An 18,924-nucleotide genomic window follows, 5' to 3' on the forward strand; every position below is an offset into this window, starting at 1 on the left:
ACATCTCAATAAACCTGGGGCAGATGTTGCCATTTCTGTTTGTCATAATTTCTTCCATGAACACCTCATGAGCTATTACTGAAGCAAATATTAACAAACAAACCAGTCCTTGCTCTGCTGATAATTAGAAACCATCTTCTGTGCTGTCACTGGTACGAGAAGTGACTTCGGTCAGAGCTTGCAGGTGGTTCAGCCTGTGCCCCAGCTCTGCTTCATCACACTTTGTGTCTGGGGCTCTTATCTTTTTCTTTCTACACAAAAATGCAAAGTATGCTGAATTTCAGCGTTTTCCTCTTCCGAAATGTATACTTTTCCAGAAATCTTGTGGAAATGCCCATCTTTACTAAAAGTTACTACTGCTTCTATTTCTAACCTAAATTTACACCTTTGCTGTTTAAGAAAGTTTCCCGATGACCGTTCTTCTCCCCTCCATGTAACGTACCCAACCTTCATATAAACTGCTGACCCAAGGTGCTAAGTGTACCAGCATTTTCTGAAGGGAGTAAAAGTTATCATTGTTAATAGAGGAGTAAAGACAGAGAGCTATAATACTGATTATTAATATAACTTTTTAAAAAGATATTCGGCATCATTAACCATCAGGGAAATGCAAATTACAACCACAATGAGGTATCCACTGCACACCTGTTAGAATGGCCAAAATTTTAAACCATGGTAACACCGAATCCTATAGTTGTCTCTAATATGGTTTTCTTTTTGGATGTGTACTGTACCCCATTGTTTGTACTATGATTTTCCTAGAGAAATGTCCTTCCACGTTTTACAAAAATTAATAATATGTAAATAACATTCTTTGTTAAATCTTTAAAGAAATAATCTTGTCACAGTTTTTAGAAGACAGATTTTTAGGTTTTTTGTTTTTTCTCCTTCCTTTCCTCCAATTCTTCTTTGATTTGCTCTGTAAATTTAGTAATCCTCTTTAAAACTTATTTTCTCACTTATTACTCATTTGTATCCTTTTTAGTTGACCATTCCGAAATTTGATTTAGCAACAAGAGCCCTTTAGCAGCTGGTATCATTATTCTTTTTAAAAAAAAATTTTTTTTTCAACGTTTTTTATTTATTTTTGGGACAGAGAGAGACAGAGCATGAACGGGGGAGGGGCAGAGAGAGACGGAGACACAGAATCGGAAACAGGCTCCAGGCTCCGAGCCATCAGCCCAGAGCCTGACGCGGGGCTCGAACTCACGGACCGCGAGATCGTGACCTGGCTGAAGTCAGACGCTTAACCGACTGCGCCACCCAGGCGCCCCATGGTATCATTATTCTTAGGCTTCTGTAAGTTTAACTAATTTCATATTTATCACCAGTTTTTTTTTCCTCATCTAAAACTCCTAGATTCAATCTTTCCCTCTAGTTTCAATAATTTGGAGAAAATTTTCTAGTGAATGAATATTGCAGGAAGGGTAATTGGGTGACTAATTTTCTGAACCTATATTACCACCATAGTTTGTCAGCTCTCTTAGAAGAATGATAGTTGGAGGGTGTACGAGTTTGTTTTGGAGCTTAAACTGTGCAAACCTCTAATCCAACCACATCCTGTTTAACAGAAAAACCAAAGGGTGACTTCACAGACCAAGGGAAAGCCTTTGCTTTTAGGAAGCTGTCCTTGCCTCCTGTCATGCCGGTTTATCATTCACCATGAGCTGTCTTTCCTCCATATCCTATTGGAAGACCAGAACATGTGTAGCGGTACTGTCCAAATAGAGCATCCGGTGATGCTGGGAATGATCTCTGTCTGCACTGTCCAGTGCAGTAGCCACTAGCCACATGTGAGTATTGAGCACTTGAAATGTGGCAAATATAACCAAGAAACGGAATGTTTAATTTTAAATTAAATAGCATCATGTAGCCAGTAGCTAGCAATATTGGATAATGCACATTGAGAGCGTTTGATGAGAGCAACAAGGGCTTAGGAGTTGTACAGATTGAGACTCAAATCCAGGAGCACCACTTTCTATTTTTGTGATCGTGGGCTAGTTATTTAACTTCTGAGTTCCAATTTTTTTCCAACTAATGGGGCTGAAGTTAATACCTAACCTCTAAGGGTTATTATAAGAAATACAGGGGGCCACCTGGGTGGTTCAGACTTCGGTACATTTCTGCTGTCAGCACAAAGCCCACTTCAGATCCTCTGTCCCCCCCTCTCTCTGCCCTCTCCCCTACTTGGCGCTCTCTCTCTGTCTCTTTCAAAATAAATAAATAAGTAAATGTAAAAAAAAAAAAGAAATATAGGAAATCTACAGCTTCTGGTAGATACTCAATAATGATAGATATTGGTAATATTATTATCTTGCTTTTATTTCTACTTTTGCAATAAATCCTATGAACATATTTTCCTAATAAACCCAAGGAATAATTTTTCTGTGAGATTAGATATTTAAGAGTTCTCCTGGTAGAGGGCCCTCTCCTGAGATCTGGTGATAACAAATGACCCTGATCTCAAAGGCACAGTTACATGCTTTGTCTTCTAGGGAGACAGGACATGGGATTAAAACAATACTTAACAGAATTGAGTCTGAAAGACCAAGCTTAGAAAAAGGGACCAAAGGTCCCAGACTTTGTGGAAGGCAGCCTGAGCATCCAAAGCTAGAAAAAGCTCTAGGAAGGAGGGCAGGGGAGGGACAGTGAGGTGCAGCTGGATCTTAAGACTTAATGAACAGAAAATTTGCATGAAGAAAGGGAAGAAAGCATTTCTGAAGAAAGGAAGTCAATAAAATCACAGAATGGGCTTTATAGGACACTACATAACACTGCCTGGCTATAGTCTATGGCCATACTACCCTGAAAGCGCCCAATCTCATCTGGTCTCAGAAGACCACCTGGCTATGTAAGGATAAATAGTTTAAAGAAATACAACTAGAAAAGTGGGCAAGGAGCAGACTGGGGTGGGAAGGGGCCCTGAATATCCTGCTGTGAAGTTTGGATAAGAGAAAGTGTAGAAACGATATTTGAATAAGAACATGATGTCTTTAATAAACACTCCTGGCTAAATTACTACTCACAGGTACTGTGCTGAGAACTGAGGTTCATTTGTTGTCTCAACAAATATTCATAAAGCACCTCCAAGGCCAGGTGGGGATTGGGGAGAATTTAGGTTCACTGAGACTGATCCCAGAAACCCTGGGATCCCTACAGTTGCAGGGACAGAGGACAGAGGCTTACCCAGGTGGACATAAAATGCCAAGTGTCTCAGGTAAGGTCACTACTAGAATTCCCAGCCATTGCCAGACACAGACACAGGGCATCCAGGGACAGGAAGTGTTTGAGGCTGAGGGGCACTTGGTATTGGTCTGGGAAATGGGGCTGCAGGCCACAGAGAAGAAGTATTATGGGACCAATGTAGGGTCTTATCCAGAGGGTTCAGGGAATTAGAGAGCCAAGACAAAAGTGTAGATAAATTGGGGCAGGAGAGTTGGTAGTGAGGTCCTGGGTTCTGGAGGAGATTTGAAAGCAATTTCTGGAAAGGGGTAAAGGAGTGAGGACACACTGGTCAGTGTTAGACCTGAGGCAGCACAATCCAGCAACGTGAGAAAAGTGGGGAAGAGGCCGGAGCCATTTCTACACCTGTTGCTTCAGCTGGAAACCAGGACCGGTTGCACTCTCCATGTGGAGACAAGTCTTAGCTATGGGAACTGGGGAAAGCAGAAGTCAGGAAAGGAGATGTGCCCGGGAGAGATGTTAAATTCTAGGTCTTAACTTGGTCCTCATTTCCCTGTTGTCTGTCTGCCTCTGGAGGATCTGGTCTCCAAAGTGGAAAGAGGAACTGTTCTAGTTGTACGACGGGGCAACTTGTGCTAACAACGGACTTGACTCTCCTTAGTTCAGGCAACTTGTAAGGAAGCCAGATCTCCACCAGCCAGGGAAGATAGATGTGCTCTTGGGTAGTGCAGAAGTATGTTTGTGGCAAGAAATCAAGGTTTCCTCTGTAGGTTTTTTATTGGTTACATTTAAAATAACATCCTCTAATTGCCCTAAGAAGCCCCAGTGGAACCTCCTGAAAACATCTGCTCAATTTGAGGGTGAGGGGTGCATCCCTCATCCCCTCGATGTATGTGTTTGGTTCGGGATTTGTCAGTCTGGGAAGCTGAGGACTCTGGGCAGCTCAGGCCTGGCAGATTTCCCCCACCTGCCTAAAATATGACCCAGGGGGGCAGAGGCCCCTTCCCAGCCCAGTCCTGCGCCTCCACTCTCCAGCCCCTGGAGCTGTGGCCTTTATTTCAAGTCTGGTCCCCAGGGGGCTGAGTGAGGAATGAGGACAGCTGATAAGCCTGGCATTATTGACTTTATGGGGAGTATTCAATGAATTTACTTTCTGCGAGAAGGCTGCACTCTTATCTGCTGCCCACAGAGCGTCCAAATCCTCATCTAGGGGACCCATTTGATGAGTCATGTCTCTTATACAAAGACCAGAGAATATAAAGAGGAGAAGGAGAGTCCCACCCCACCTCTTTCTTTTCTCCAGTACTTGGTTCTGCTCCCCCCAACCCCACCCCCACCCCCACCCCCACCCTTGCTTTCCCACTGCCCTTGGGGTTATTGGCTGGAATTAGCACTCTCCGCTCCAGCCCTCAGAGTGAAGGCCAAGCCAGCCTGATCTTGAGAGTGTCAGCAGCTGGGCACACCCAGGGCTGCACGTCCCTCTAATTGTCACTATGGGAAGAAAAGCCCACTTGCCTGAGGCAGTTATGTGCCCTGCTTTCTGCTGCAATGGTCAACATTTGCTCTGGACAGGCCTCAACACCAGGTGTCCTGATGGAGATATGTGTGTGCATGTGTGTACTGGGTGTTACTAAGAGGTCCTCGGTCTGGGGAACTGGAGAGTAGAAATTAATTCTAAGAGGGATCCTGATGCTGAAGAGAAACTCTTCTTTCCCCTCTTTGATATCTCCTTCATCCAGCTCTGGGCTCTGTTTGATTCAAAGGAAATGAATGCTTCTTAGCAGCACAGGACCCAAAGCAATTGGAAGGAAGGAGGTGGGAGCCAGGATGGCTGGGTTGGGCAAATGAAAGATAAACAGGAAAGTACCCTGTGGAGGATATTAGAGGCATGTGTTCAGACTCTCAATCTAGTTTTAGAATAGAGTTTTTCCTGGTAATAAAAATGAAAACATTTATTGAGCAACTATGATTTTATTAGTTGCCTGTTATCACCGTTTTTAAGAAGCATTTACTCCAAATCACTCACTGAATTTTCACAGTAAGCCATGAAGCCTTGGCTTCATGAGAATGTTTCCAATTCGTAGCTGAGAAAATTGAAGCTGGGAGACTTTGAGTAACTTGCTCAGGATGGCAACGAGTGTCAGAGCAAGGATCCAAACACCAGTCAGTCTGCCTCTGCAGCTGATCAAAGGCCTTCTCTTAGCTATTACCCACTTGGTATTTCTTAGTACTATATCCCACTTAATTCCCAGCAAATCGGTGAGTATTTGTGATTCCTATTTGTTTAGAAAACAGCCTCAGAAGGGTGAAAAAAATTTATTTTGCAATTATTTCAGGTTTTTGTTTCTTCGATAAGTAGCCAGTTTAATTGAGAAGGTGACACAGCAGTATGGGCCTCTAAAGCAATTAATAAATTCCTCTACTTGCGATCCGGACCAGTAATCTTATCGTTGTACTTATCCCAGACAAGACACAGGATTAGACAGCAAACAGAGAAAACAGAGGAAATGAGAAAAGGCATCCAAAAGATAGTGTTACAAGAGTGCAGGAAACTTTGCAAATCTGATTGTGGATGGATCATTCAACATCCCCCCCCACCCCCCTCTATTCAAACAGGGCTTCACATTTGGATCCAGTTGAGGACCATCCCTGAGATTCAATGTTTGATGCTTCTTCAATGCAGGATGTCTGCTAACTCAACGAGGCAGGCTGTGGCCACCTTCCAAGTAAGGATAACTTTGTTTACAGAGTAATATTGTTTCTCTTCCTTGGTCAGCTAAAGTCACTGTATGCTGCAGGGGAAAAAACCCAATGAACAGAGGGTTTTTTCCCTCCTAAATCAATTTTTTCCTTTATTGTTCCTGTCTGTGAGTATGTCCGGGGCCACAAAGCCCGTATACATCCGAGACTCTGGTCTGCAGATTCTAGCATCTTTCCTTTTCTGTCATGACTAGGGAATGACTCAGGAAAGTCCAGAAATGACGATAAAGCAGCCAGATCTCTCTTTCCTTGTGAGAGAAGACCAAAGCTCTCACCCATCCAGCACCCTTCCCAGTGCTCCAGTAGAGATGTGGGCCATGTCAGCTTATTTCTCCTTCCAGATGCCCTGCCTTTCTCTGCAGCCACTTGCTTTATTACTTTTTCATTTGGAGGAGGTTAGAGGAGAGGAGGCAGGAAAAGCCTCAGAGGAGGTAAGCTAACCTCTAAGTGACTCTATGGGTCCTGTGAATGCAGTGACATTAACGTCCATGAGAATTTACAGCCACTGCTGGCTCTGGAATGATGTTTGCCTGAGAACCACTAGTAAAACAGCTGCATAGGAAGTCTTGCTTCTTTGGGCATACTTTTTCATATTTAACTTCTTTGGGAGCAATATTTTGTTTTGTCAAGGATGATAACTCATTATGTAACTTTATAATCAAAATATATAATTTCTCACAATAAATGAAAAAAATTGGGTGTAATACCTTGCATGACACCTAGTACTTCGTGCTAAATAATGGGGTAGACGATTTGGCATCTGGCTCCCCTAACTGGTGCTCAGTATTACCCCCAGGTCAACCCAGCACCCTCTCTCTTGTCACAGCCTGCTAGGTAGTCTCCTCACATCTCTTCTCACCCTCTGCGTACAGCAGCCAGAATGCTCTTCTCTTCTTAAAAAATAATCACCAAAACCTCTCCTGTGGCCTGGGAAGCATTCATTTCACAGCAACAAGCTATGTGTCTTCTGACAGAAAGCAGGGGAGGCTGGACGCAGCCATTTGGAGAAATGAATCCGAATGAATGCTGTCTCGCATTCATTCAACAAATGTCTTATCAAGCAGCTTTCATGGGCAGTGAGCACAGCTTGTGGGGTTTAGCGAGTGACAAAGTTAAGTCCTTGCCCTCTTGACACTTAGTGTACAGCAGGCAAGCCAATAAGCAAGTCAACTAGAATGAGATTTGCCGTGGAGAATTCATCATGGCGATGGTGCCCCTTTAACAAACCAGGGTGGCAAAGGAATTTCAATTTGCCAAATACAGTTTCACAGAAAGATAAAACCTGTGGCCAAGAGTCACACCCACACAATGACAAATTCACTGTAAAAGAATGGACACTTTTATTTTGAGAATGCAGGGTAGGATGTAATAATATAAAATTCATGACGAAAAGCAAGGCAAAGAGGGCCGTTTCACATCGATATGGGGTACAGTTCTCTAAATCAATAAAACTTTCATGAGTCTTCATGTGTCAAATGCACCGTATCTTAAAATATAAAGATCTAAAGCAAATACTCCTGGACAAACCGAAAGGGAGGAACAAACATGAAATAGTAGAGGGAGATTTTCATATAACCCTGTCAAATAGATTATAATAGACCAAAACTCCCCAGAAGAATGCAAAGGATTGATTTAGTGGATGTGTATAAAGACATTTTATTTTTCAAACAGAGCTATACCTCTACAGCTTATGGATTATTTGTAACAGTTGATCATCTATTTTACCAAAGAGAAGCTCTCAATAAATATCCCAAAGCAAAAAATGTATGGAGCATATCTTTGACTACACCACAGTAACATTTGAAATTAATAGCAAATGGCTAACCAAAAGTACAACAACAAAGAAAATTTTAAAGATTTTCTTTAAAAAAGAAAAATTAAAATAAACAACAGATGTTAGAAACTAATGACAGCGATAGCATAAATGGAAACACAGGATGACACAAAAGGTATATCAGAAGAAAAGTCATAGCCTGAAAATTAATAAAATAAGCACTCAATCTAAGAATGGGAGGTGGAGAGAGAACAAAATAAATGTAAGCAAATGAGAAAAGCAGATTTAATAAAGATAGAGTAGACATTAATTGTATCACAGAGGTAGTTATCAAAAAGAACAATAAAATGCATAAGCTTCTGCAAACCTAATCAAGTAGAGAAAGAAGTCATGAGCACATAACATGAGGAATGAGAAAGGCAACACAAATACAGATATTTTTTTAAATCATTGAATATAATGTATATATATATACACACATATACATACACATATATATGTATGTATATATACATATATGTATATATATATACATGTATATATGTATATACATATGTATATATATATAATATATAACACTTTATTAATGATTTTGAAAATATCAAAGTTTATATGTCAAAGTACCAAAATTGATTTAAGAGATACAACACTTGAAGGAACAAAACCCACCTAAAAGGATTTACTAGTGAATTCTATTAACTTCATTAACTATGAAGAACCAGCTAATTCATGTGATGAGTAAATTGATGGGTGCATACATAATAGGTGGATGGAAGAAGGGATGGATGGATGGATGGATGGATGGATGCATGGATGCATGGATGCATGGATGCATGGATGGGTGGGTAGATAGGTGGATGGATCAATGGAGAGATGGATGGTTGGATTGGGGCCTAGATATGCAGAATTGGGGATTGGGAAGGGAGCTAAGAATGAGGAGAGAGGAAAGGAGGTTTAAGACTGGATAAAGCTGATGCTTGACCTCCAGCCAAAATGACCTTGGCCCCCCAACAACCTGGGCTGACAGAAATCCCTTCTGAAACCCCCAGGTTTGGTCTTTCCTGAAGCTGACACCCCCTGCACATAGGACTAGAGGTCCAGTATTCACAGGCTAATCCAGACAGATCAATTAAGCCAGCAGAAGCAGAGAGCCTGACAATGCCCAGGCTCTCCTAGCGACCTGCCCTTCCCTCGCCAGGAGCCCGCAGGTGCAGTCTCTCCAGGGGGCAGTGAGAGCCATGAATAGTAAGGGTTTTAGCTTGAGCACACAGAGGCGTTTAGCTGCCCAAACTTAATCCTTCAATAATCGGATTATGCAAATTTCTCCTCCAACCCCTTCCCCTGGGGGACCAGGACCTAGCCCCTAACTTTCCACATTGGGAGACTGGAATGGGAGAGGGCCCATCATCTGAAGAATCACCGCTAAGTGGAACGGTGCACCAAAATTGTTTCCCAGTTTTAAAAATGATAAAAGCAACAATAACACGTAAGACATTTTTGAGAAGAGAACAGATGTCAACCCTGGTCCCCATGTGCCAGCACAGCTATGCCCCTTTCTCTGTAATCTTCGCCTTTCTGTCAACCCTTGTTCAGTTGTACACAGATCCCACTCTATAGCTGATTGTTTCATTTTGCATCACACATTTCTGATCATGCTACCCAGTTGCCACAATTCTTTTTTTTACAACCACAGAACACGCCATTAAGCAAATACATTACCTCACAGGTTTTTGGCTAAGAGGAAAGGTAATGTAGGTTCATGCTTTAAAATACAACATGTGGTCTATGAGAATTGTGACCTAACAAGGCATGGCAGAAAAGCACGGGCCCTGGCAGAAAATCACGGGCCCTGGGAGGCCTCAATTCCCCTTCCACGTACATAAGACAGAAGGTCAGAAAGAAGACAAATTGGGAATGTTTGTTGGAAATATTAGGTTGTGTTTTTAGAGGTGCTTTTTGTGCACAAATTGACCAATTAATTCTCCCCAACTCACCCTCCAATGCACCCTTTGTGCTGCCACCAGAATGAGCTTTGTAACCTGTAAATCTAAACATATCGCTCCCAATTGGCATCACAGGGACTGTCCTGTCCACCACTCCTACTGTGTAATTCCTACAGCTTTTCCCACCTTTCCAGCCAAGCAACTGGGACCCCTGCCTTGGGTCTGTGCTTTAGATTGCCCTCTACTGGCCCTCCAGTCCCCATCTGGTGCCCATTTCCCACATTCTGTGAGACTGACGCACTGCCTGCTGTGCTAAGAGGGCACCTCCATTTCCCACATTCTAGATCACACTCTGGGTATTCAGGACCCCTGGATTTCTGCTCAAATGGCCCTGAGCCCATTTCAGAGCCTGCACAGGGCTCTTTCTTGGGTCCGTGTGCACTGGGAATCCACATCATATACACAAGGCCCTTCACATAGCAGGACAGAGCTGGGCAGTGGGAAAAAAAATGAGTCAGGAGTCTCCATCTGTACCCTTGTCCTGGATCCCACAAATGTCAGAGGCAACCTATGCCTCAGGGCTGGTTTAAATGCCATCCCTTCCACAAGCTGTCTCTGATCCTCCAGCTAGAATCTTGTGCCTCCCCAGCTCCAAGTTCGCACCCTCTGGCACTCAGGACTGTCTTGTATTTAGTCATTTTTGTCATGCCTCTCCCTCCCAAGGGCTGCGAACCCCTTGAAGCCAGATGTAGAGTTTTCTTTACCTTGTTGCCTCCTGAGAAACTAGCAATTCATGCAACAGATTTTTAAATTTATAATAATAACTGATTTTTTTTTAAGGAGGGGGACAAACAACCACAAATTCTCAGTGGCTTACAACAGCAAAGATTTACTCTTCACTCATGTTACATGGGGGCTGTTGTGGTTGGTTATGGGTTTGCTCCATGGCTTCCAGGCTGAAAGAGCAACCCCAAACATAACCTTCTCATGACTGAGCCCAACCAGGAATGGCTCTTAAAGCTCCCATTCCACAAACTGAGGGTAGATGGGGGATGGGAGGGAGGGGTGGGTGGGTGATGGGTATTGAGGAGGGCACCTTTTGGGATGAGCACTGGGTGTCGTATGGAAACCAATTTGACAAAAAATTTCAAAAAGAAAAAGAAAAGCTCCCATTCCATCACCGTGGCTGTCAGGTCTGCTCACATTCCATTGGCCCATGCAAATCACGTGGCCAACGCTGGACATGCAGTCCTCTCCCACCACCTACAGGGAAGCACTGCCAGTCACATGGCAGTGGGTGGGGCTATACAATTCTCTCCTAGGAAAGGGAGCCAGTAGTTGCCCTCACAATCCTATCACTGACCATATTTCACAGATAAGGAAACTGAGGCAGGGAGAAATAATATAATTTGCCAAGGTCACGTAAGTGGGGTGGACCAGGGATTTCAATCTGAGTAATACAACTCCAAAGTCATTTACTCTTATCCACTAAGCTGAATTGCACTGTGAATTTATTGTACCAAATCCTATGCTGGGTCCTTCAGAGAATGTGATGTGTATAAACTCATTACTTACCCATTCATTAATCAACCCATGTTTGGTGAAAGCCTATTCACTGGGGTTGGGAGGAGACAGAATAAATAAGTAAAGCATTACTAAATGGAGATGAGCACTAAAGAGGAGAATAAATAGGGCAGGAGGGTGAAGAGTCCCTGTGTGTGAGAAGGTGCAATTTTAGATATTGTGCTCAGAGGATCTTCAGGAGAAGGTGACATGTGACCAAAGACCTGAAGAATGTCAGTTCCCTGAGAACAGGGATTTGTGTCTGTTTTGTTTGAGGTTGTCTCCCTGCACCTGAACAGGTGCTGGACCTTAGTAGGTGCTCAGTGGCGACTGTTGAGTGAATGAAAAGAGGTATGTGTGAGGGGGAACTATGTGGATAACTTGGAGGCAGAGTGTTTCTGGCAGAGAAAACAATGCAAAGGTCCTGAGGCAGGAGGGTGTTTGGTGTGTTCCTGAAACAACAAAGGTCAGAGGGACTGCAGTTGACTAAACCACAGGGAGAGAAGGACAGACAGGTCAGGTAAAGGGTATCCTAGGGGCCATTATGAAGACTTCAGGTTAGTTCTGAGTGAAATGGAGAGCCACCTAAGGGTTTTCATAGGATCATTCTGAGTGATGTTGGATAGTAGATGGAAAGAGAAAGCGTAGAAGCAGAAGACCGGTTAGAAGGCCACTGAAATAGCGGAGCTCTGTGCTGGGCACCGTGGAACCTGAGATGCATAAATCCAGGCGTCTGCCCAGTGCAGTGACTGCTGTACTTCGCAGTGCGTCCTCATCTCCTGGAATACTTAGTTAAAACGCGGGTTTCGGACCCCCACCCCCAGAAAACCCGATCTAGCGGGTCTGGATCGTGGGCCTGGGAAGCGGGAGCACGGGGACCCGGGAGGGACGGGCGGGAAACCCGGGCAGGAAGGGGCCCCGTGGGGCCTGGAGACAAAGGCCCGGGTCCTATAAAGGCAGCAGCAGAGGCGCGGCGTCCAGGCGAGGGCGCACACGGCCAGCGACCGCGACAACGACGGCGCGGTCTCCCGGCTCTTGGCGAGCAGGTGCGTCGATCCTTGCGGTACGTGGGTGCCGCCGGGGCCGGACTCATGGGTCAGCGGGTCTCCCGCGCAGCGCCGGGTCTGAGCCGTGGTCGCCCTGGAGGACAGGGATGTGGAGGCGACTTGGCCGCGGCTACCAAGTCGACTCAGTGAGACCTGGGGCTTTCCGAGCGGTAGGGGTGGTGGCGGGGCTCCGGGGGAGCAAAGCGGTCCCCTAGTGCGTGTTGGCCCGGCCGCTTCACCTTGATACGGATGCTGGAGACACCCCGGAGCACCTCCTGGGGCCGTTTGGGTAGCTTCTGCGTACCGGTGAGCTTACTCCCCCGAACCTGGCAGGTGTGAAACTTGAGCACCAGATGCTTTCCGGGACGCCTTGTTCACAAGGCCGGGCTCCGCAGGCCCGGGGGAGCGAAGGTTAAGAAGAGAAAAAGGGGGAAAGCCGGGAAGTGAAGTGGGCGAGGGCAGCAGGTCGGGCGGGGTGGGCAGGGGACGCAGGTGCATGGGGCGGTGAGGCGCGGGTGGAACTCTCCCGGAGCGCGGGGTACCCACCCAAAGACTGTGATTCATGGTAAATGTATGTATTTAGAACATCAACATGCGGGGTTATCTAATGAGAAAAGTAACTTGCATAATAGTGTGTGTTCTGATTTTTAAACGACATATGCATGGTATATAAAGGATATATATCATTTATACACACACCAAACTGGCTACTGCTGGGAGAAAAAATTCGATAGATAGATAGAGAGCCTTGTATTTGTTTACTGTATGCACTTGTGTACCGCTTCGTTTTCGTTTTTGTGTTTTTTTTTCTTGGATGAGCATGTGTTACTTCTATAATAATTTCAAAAGGCAAAACCATATCCAGTGTTGGAGGTTAGGTACCTTACCCTAACCCAACTCTATAAACTACCTTTCATCTCTCTCTTTCTGGAGACTATTTTCACTTGTTTTCAAGAAAAAGATGAAAGAAGAAACCAAATGACAGGAAGAGAAATTTAAAGTTTTATGAACAAAGAGCTATATGAGTCTGAATGTCTGGGACAGGCCACCGCAGGAATGTTAGCTGTGACCCTTTGCTGCACCCTTTCCTGTGGCAGGGGTGCTCTGTGTCTAGACACCATTGGCATACAAAAAAAGCAGCAACCCCTATTGGGGGCATAGGTCACTTTCTGTGGGGGCATAATTATCATTCTTTTCTCTGGTAACCTGTGACCTTCAGTGGTGGCACCATAATAGAAGTTTGTGCCCACCTATGTTCCTGTTATATTTACCATCACGCTTCTCCTGCCCAGGCATTTTTAACCCCAGGTTCGTGACACCCACTCACCCAGAGGTCTATGAGTAGAAATCAGGGTTCTATATATCTGGACGGGGAAAAAAATTACATCTTTATTTCCAGTCACCTTTAATCTAAATTTTGCATTTCCTTTACTTATGGGTGATAAAGATTAGTACTGGTGACAGCATCACCAACAAAAATCATAAATCCCTTCATCTCACAGATGTTGCAGATCTTTTGAAAAAACCGTTTACGTATCACCGTGTAGAAATTACAGTAGTAAATCATTTAATGTGTTTAAAAAAAGAAAGTGCATTATTACTGCGTTGCATTTTTAAATTATTTTAATAAGTATTAATTATAATTGGTCATTTTTATGCGTCCATGTATTTCAATTCATGCATTTAAAATAATTATTTTGAGAAGGGAACCAAAAGCTTTTTATCTTATGTATTTAAAATTATTATTCTGGGGTAGAGTCCTTCCCTAGACTTCCCCAGACTGCCAAAAGAGTCCATGGCACAAAAAAGGTTATGGACCCTGACCCATCAGGAGTCAGTGGTGACAAGATGCATAAATACAGAGGCATGGGACACAGGCTGTGCCACTGATTCCCTGCGTGACCTTGGGACAACATGCTTTACCTCTGTTTTGACATCTATCAGATGTCTTCTGCTTCTGTGGCATCTGGTGTATTTTTCAAGCTCTTAAATTATTCTGAAATCAAGCTTAGCAGTAATCAGTCCTTACAACTGGGAAAACACTAAATGCAATTTTCCTTTGATTTAATAAGTACTTTAGTAATTTTCCAGTGACCGCTGCTTTGAATTTTTCCAGCTTGTTAAATCGCTGATTTCAATTTCCCCCTGTGGAGAAGAGTAACACCCTTGAGGATAAATCAACAAGGAATTATTAAGCGCCTTCCAGGAGGGCAGGCTACATTTCTGAAGCCTATCTTTTCCTCTCCTTATTTCCTCTGTCTGCTTCTAGCACAATGGGATTGAGCCCTCTTAGAAGAGAACACCAGTTAGTTTATCCTGCCTAATCTTTTTCTTCCCAGCTTGAAAAAGATGGCCCCTGTCCCCCACCCCCGCCCCCGCTCCCCCAAGGGACTAGAGTTGACTTAGTGAGTGAGCTAAACCCTCTTTTGACAAGAGAAGCTTGAAAGTAACTTTGCTCCCACAGTCCTGGCTGCAAAGCAGCCGGCCTCGGTGTGAGCAAAACTGGATAGTTTTCTATCTTAAAATCCCGTGATTTAAGCTCAGACTGTCATATTTCAGTTTTAGTTGGTTACAGTTCTGACAACACTCCTATTTTCATTGTAGGTGAAAGACTAGGTTATTTAGAAATAAGGTAAGTTAGATAATAAAAAGCAATAGGCAGGTCATTGTGGCATTTCAGAGCAGAAAGAGGCCTTCGGTATCACCTTGTGCACCCCCTTGGTCGGTCGGGAATTCCCCTGGAATGCCTGGGGTAGGTGCTGTTTCTCTGCCCCTACAGCCCCTGTGCTTCTCTCTCCATTCACAAGGCATTGGTTTCCTCGGCATCCAGCAGCCGGCACAGCGTCCGGCACATGGGGTCAGTAAGTGTTGATGCCTAAGCTCGGAGCGCATATGATTGTAATTGGATCATGGGTCCTACTAAGAGTGTCTCCACAGAGAAAGGAAGTAGACCTGAGTGGCTGCTGGAGGGAGCCTGAAGCCAGCCAGTCAGCTTGGGCCACCATGCTTCCCCTTACCACTGGTTCTCAGCACAGCAATCTGTCTCCAACCTAGGCAGAAACAGGAAAGGCAACAAAAACAGGGATGGGGAAATGTCCTGGGAGCATGCAGGTAATTGAAAAATGCTATTCTTTGGAGTAATGACACTTCCCATCTGCATAGGGAAGAGAATCCTTGTATTTATTAGGCACCTATGTAGCAGGCACATACTGTCTCATTTATGTATTCATATGCATCACATAATGTATTATTTAATCCTCACAAGAACCCTGATGATGGCTTTATTTCCATTTTCCAGAGAAGAAATCAGTTAAAGAAGTTAACTGATTTTCACAGACTCATATATCTAAGAAATGGAGAGCTGAGATTTAAAGCCAGGTCTTTCTACATTAAAGCCCATAAGCTTTCTTAGTTTTTTCCTATTATGAAGCAAATAATATATGAATCTTTTCTTATTATAAAAATGTAAAATGTTACCCAACTGTATCAAATAACACACACCCATCTCCTTTTTCTATCTTTTTTTTTTAAAGTTTATTTATTTATTTTGAGATGGGGAAGGGGGTAGTGGGGGAGGGAGGGAAGTGCAGAGGGAGAGGGAGAGAGACTCCCAAGCAGGCTCCACACTCAGTGCAGAGCCAGACTCGGGGCTCTACGCAGGGGCCTCTACGAGGGGATTGAACTCAACAACTGTAAGATCATGACCTGAGCTGAAATTAAGAGTTGGACACTTAACCAACTGAGCTACTCATGCGCCCCATTCATCTCCTTTTTCTGTCTTCCCCCAACCCCCTGCCCTCCCCCAAGGAACCATGTCAACAGTTTGGCCTGAATCCTTCTAAGTATTATGTTCTACATCCACACACACACCTGTATGTCCGTATACTCTTACAGAGCACAACAAACAAATACGTAAATCAGGCTCAGACCTTTTCTATTACACTGTAGCTTCTTTATTAGGAAAACAAATCGCTAAATTACAATGAACATTTACCTTCCCCTGTTTTATTTGTCGAGATAATAACTGTAATCACTTAACATTTATTGAGCACTTCCTGTGTGCCATTTTGCTAAAGTGGTTTACGTGGATCATTTTATTTGTCCTCACAGGTAGTACCTGGAGTCACCCTTTACTTATGAGGCATTTGATGGACAGAGAGTTGAAGTAGATTGCTCAGGGTCACACAGCTAGGAGGAGCAGAACCTAAAGCCAAACCGGGGTTCTGGCTCCAAAGCCTATGTTTCTAACCACCATGCAGATGCTTCCATTGGCGACTGGCCCCTATAGAGTCAGGGCTCGATGGTAACAGCGTGGCTTGTTCTAATAAACTGAGACCATCATTTGGTCCCTACAGAAGGGCAAACGTGCCAGCACACGTGTAGTGAAATGACACCTGGGACATGTTGGCCTCCCTCAGCCAATCCCAGCAGTGTCTATAGTACTGTCACTACAACCAACACTGCTTGCATATGTATGTAGCGTGAGTGCCTGGCACAAAACAAATGCTCTATTTGCTCTTGTTTCCCTTAGTTTATAGTTCACAGAATGCTTTCACATGCAACATTCCCCTCAATCCTTACAGCAGGCTATGAGGAGAGGATGGTATAATTACACCCATTGTAGATAGCTAAGGAACTGAGGCTCAGGTTGGTGAAGGGACTTAGGCAGTGCCTCACAGCTGGTTGGTGTTTGGTGCTGTGATGAGAACACACACGCTCTGAAGGGAAGGATGGCTCTTCCCCTGTGCTAAACTCCTGCTCTACCTTCCCCCAGAATTGCAGGGATCTGGGGAGCGTTCTGCTTCTTTATCATACAGAGTTTAGATAGGGATGAGGGTGTTCCTACTTGGAGAGTAGAGCAGTGGTGTTCAAAGTCCGCCACATGCCAAGATCACGGAGAGGTTTGTTCGTTGATGCGCCATCCGTGTTCCCATTCACACATGTTAATCCAAGCTGTCTGCAAAAAGGGGACCATGCCTCTAAGAGTTAAAAATGGCAAAGTAAGATTTGGCAGTAGATGGTGATAATCAACTGTCCTGGAGTTGGAAAGGTCACCTGAGTGCCGGCTCGTGGAGGCCTGAACATCTTCTACGGCATCCATGGTAAATCGTCACCCTCACTTTCTCTTTGTCCTTTCTTCTTGTCATGATGAATATCCCCACTGTGTTTTTCATAAAAGAGGGTCTGAAGACTCTTCACCACTCTGTTCATACTCCCCTAAATGTGGTCCAGTCTGGATATTTTACCTTTTGCACAGTGAGGTCCAACCCTCCAGGTGAGGTCTGTCAGCTAAGAGGAGAGCTGTGCTATCATCTCCATTCCCACAATTGTCTTATTAGTGGAATCTAGAATCACGGCTTGTACTTTTTGAGAATCCATATTCGACTCCCTGTTGGCTAAATATAGATTTTATTTGCACAAGTACTTAAACCTATACTGTGCCTGGTTCTGGACAATTAGGAAGAGTTGGTTATAAAAGCAGTAGTGAGGGTTCTGGGGTAAAATGACCTTGTAACAGGGGGCTTTGAAACAGCTAGGGAGAAAAAGGCTGAAAGGTATTGTTCTTACCCTGTCCTTTCTTCTGCCACATTTTCTTCCCTTACCCAAAGGAAGACTCAGAAAAACCTAAAAATGAGGAAGTGAATTTCCTAAAACCCGGGTCAAGAAGAACTGACATCCCAAATTCTTGGCAGGACATGTGATGCCCAATAGCCCTCTTATCAGGTATTGGCCCTTAGGGCCCTTTCTCTTTCCTGTCTCAGGAACTCGAACATGACCAGGAAGATCTTCACAAATAGCAGGGAGCGGTGGAGACAGCAGAATGTCAACAGCGCCTTTGCCAAGCTGAGGAAGCTCATTCCCACTCACCCTCCGGACAAAAAGCTGAGCAAAAATGAAACCCTTCGCCTGGCAATGAGGTATATCAACTTCTTGGTCAAGGTCTTGGGGGAGCAAACCCTGCAGCAAACGGGAGTGACCGCTCAGGGAAACATTCTGGGACTCTTTCCCCAAGGATCCCACCTGCCGGACAGGACTCTGCTCGGTGACTACCAGGTTCCTTCACTTGACCCAAGCCACCACATTGCATAGTGGGGCTCTGGCTGTCATCACCCAGCGGGGCACTTGCTCAGAAGCCACTGGCTGAGTGACCGCCTTTTGCATGTTCCAGAGTCAACTTGATGAATAAATTTGGGAGGCATGAATTTAAGCCTCATAGGAGGTAGCTTGGGGCCAGCTGCAGGGAGCCAAAAAGAGGCCATGAGGAATGTGGCTTTGGAGTCTGTCACCCCCAGGGCGGGGGCGGGGGTGGGGTGGGGTGGGACACTTCAGGATCTGCATAATGTTTGGAAAAGAAAAGCATCGGTTAAAAACAGGTTGGAAAATCACTGTTTTACTCAATATGTTTTCAATTACAAGGAAGTTTTTCCATAACAGATCTCGGGCCAATGAATAAAAAATACTTCCCTCAGAACATATTTTAAAGTTAGTTTTGAGAAATGAAGTCTGTTTGATGGAGGGTGAACAAAATAAGGTTGATGAATGTGAAGACCGCCCTCACAGAAACGAACTTGGAGACTTGTGGGAAACTCTGGAGAAGAGATCCTCCTGACATGTGAGGCTTACAGGAACACAGCAGATACATGTGGAAGAGCTC

At 44.4% G+C, this 18,924-nt stretch overlaps 2 protein-coding genes across 3 annotated transcripts in view; both read left to right on the forward strand.

The window, feature by feature from the left end:
- The window catches only part of FKTN (fukutin), a 76,583-nt gene extending 70,695 nt beyond the window's left edge, over nucleotides 1–5,888 (forward strand). Inside the window, 3 exon segments of the mRNA XM_081790930.1 lie at nucleotides 1,572–1,651; nucleotides 1,653–1,793; nucleotides 5,800–5,888. Coding sequence (XP_081647056.1) covers nucleotides 1,572–1,651; nucleotides 1,653–1,787 — 215 coding nt within the window. The 3' untranslated portion in view covers nucleotides 1,788–1,793; nucleotides 5,800–5,888.
- On the forward strand, nucleotides 5,819–18,555 carry TAL2 (TAL bHLH transcription factor 2). 2 transcript variants are annotated; one of them, XM_078436618.1, is made up of 2 exons: nucleotides 5,819–5,909; nucleotides 18,008–18,555. In XM_078436618.1, exon 2 carries the CDS (start codon nucleotides 18,042–18,044, stop codon nucleotides 18,357–18,359), a length of 318 nt encoding a protein of 105 aa, XP_078292744.1. In that variant the 5' UTR covers nucleotides 5,819–5,909; nucleotides 18,008–18,041; the 3' UTR covers nucleotides 18,360–18,555. The 2 variants fall into 2 exon arrangements, with proteins under 2 accessions (XP_078292744.1, XP_078292745.1); XM_078436619.1 differs by lacking the exon at nucleotides 5,819–5,909 and adding an exon at nucleotides 12,249–12,575.
- Nucleotides 18,556–18,924: the final 369 nt, after the last annotated feature.

This window comes from Panthera onca, chromosome D4, assembly GCF_046562875.1.
Source record: "Panthera onca isolate mPanOnc1 chromosome D4, mPanOnc1 haplotype 2, whole genome shotgun sequence".
Lineage (NCBI taxonomy): Eukaryota > Metazoa > Chordata > Mammalia > Carnivora > Felidae > Panthera > Panthera onca.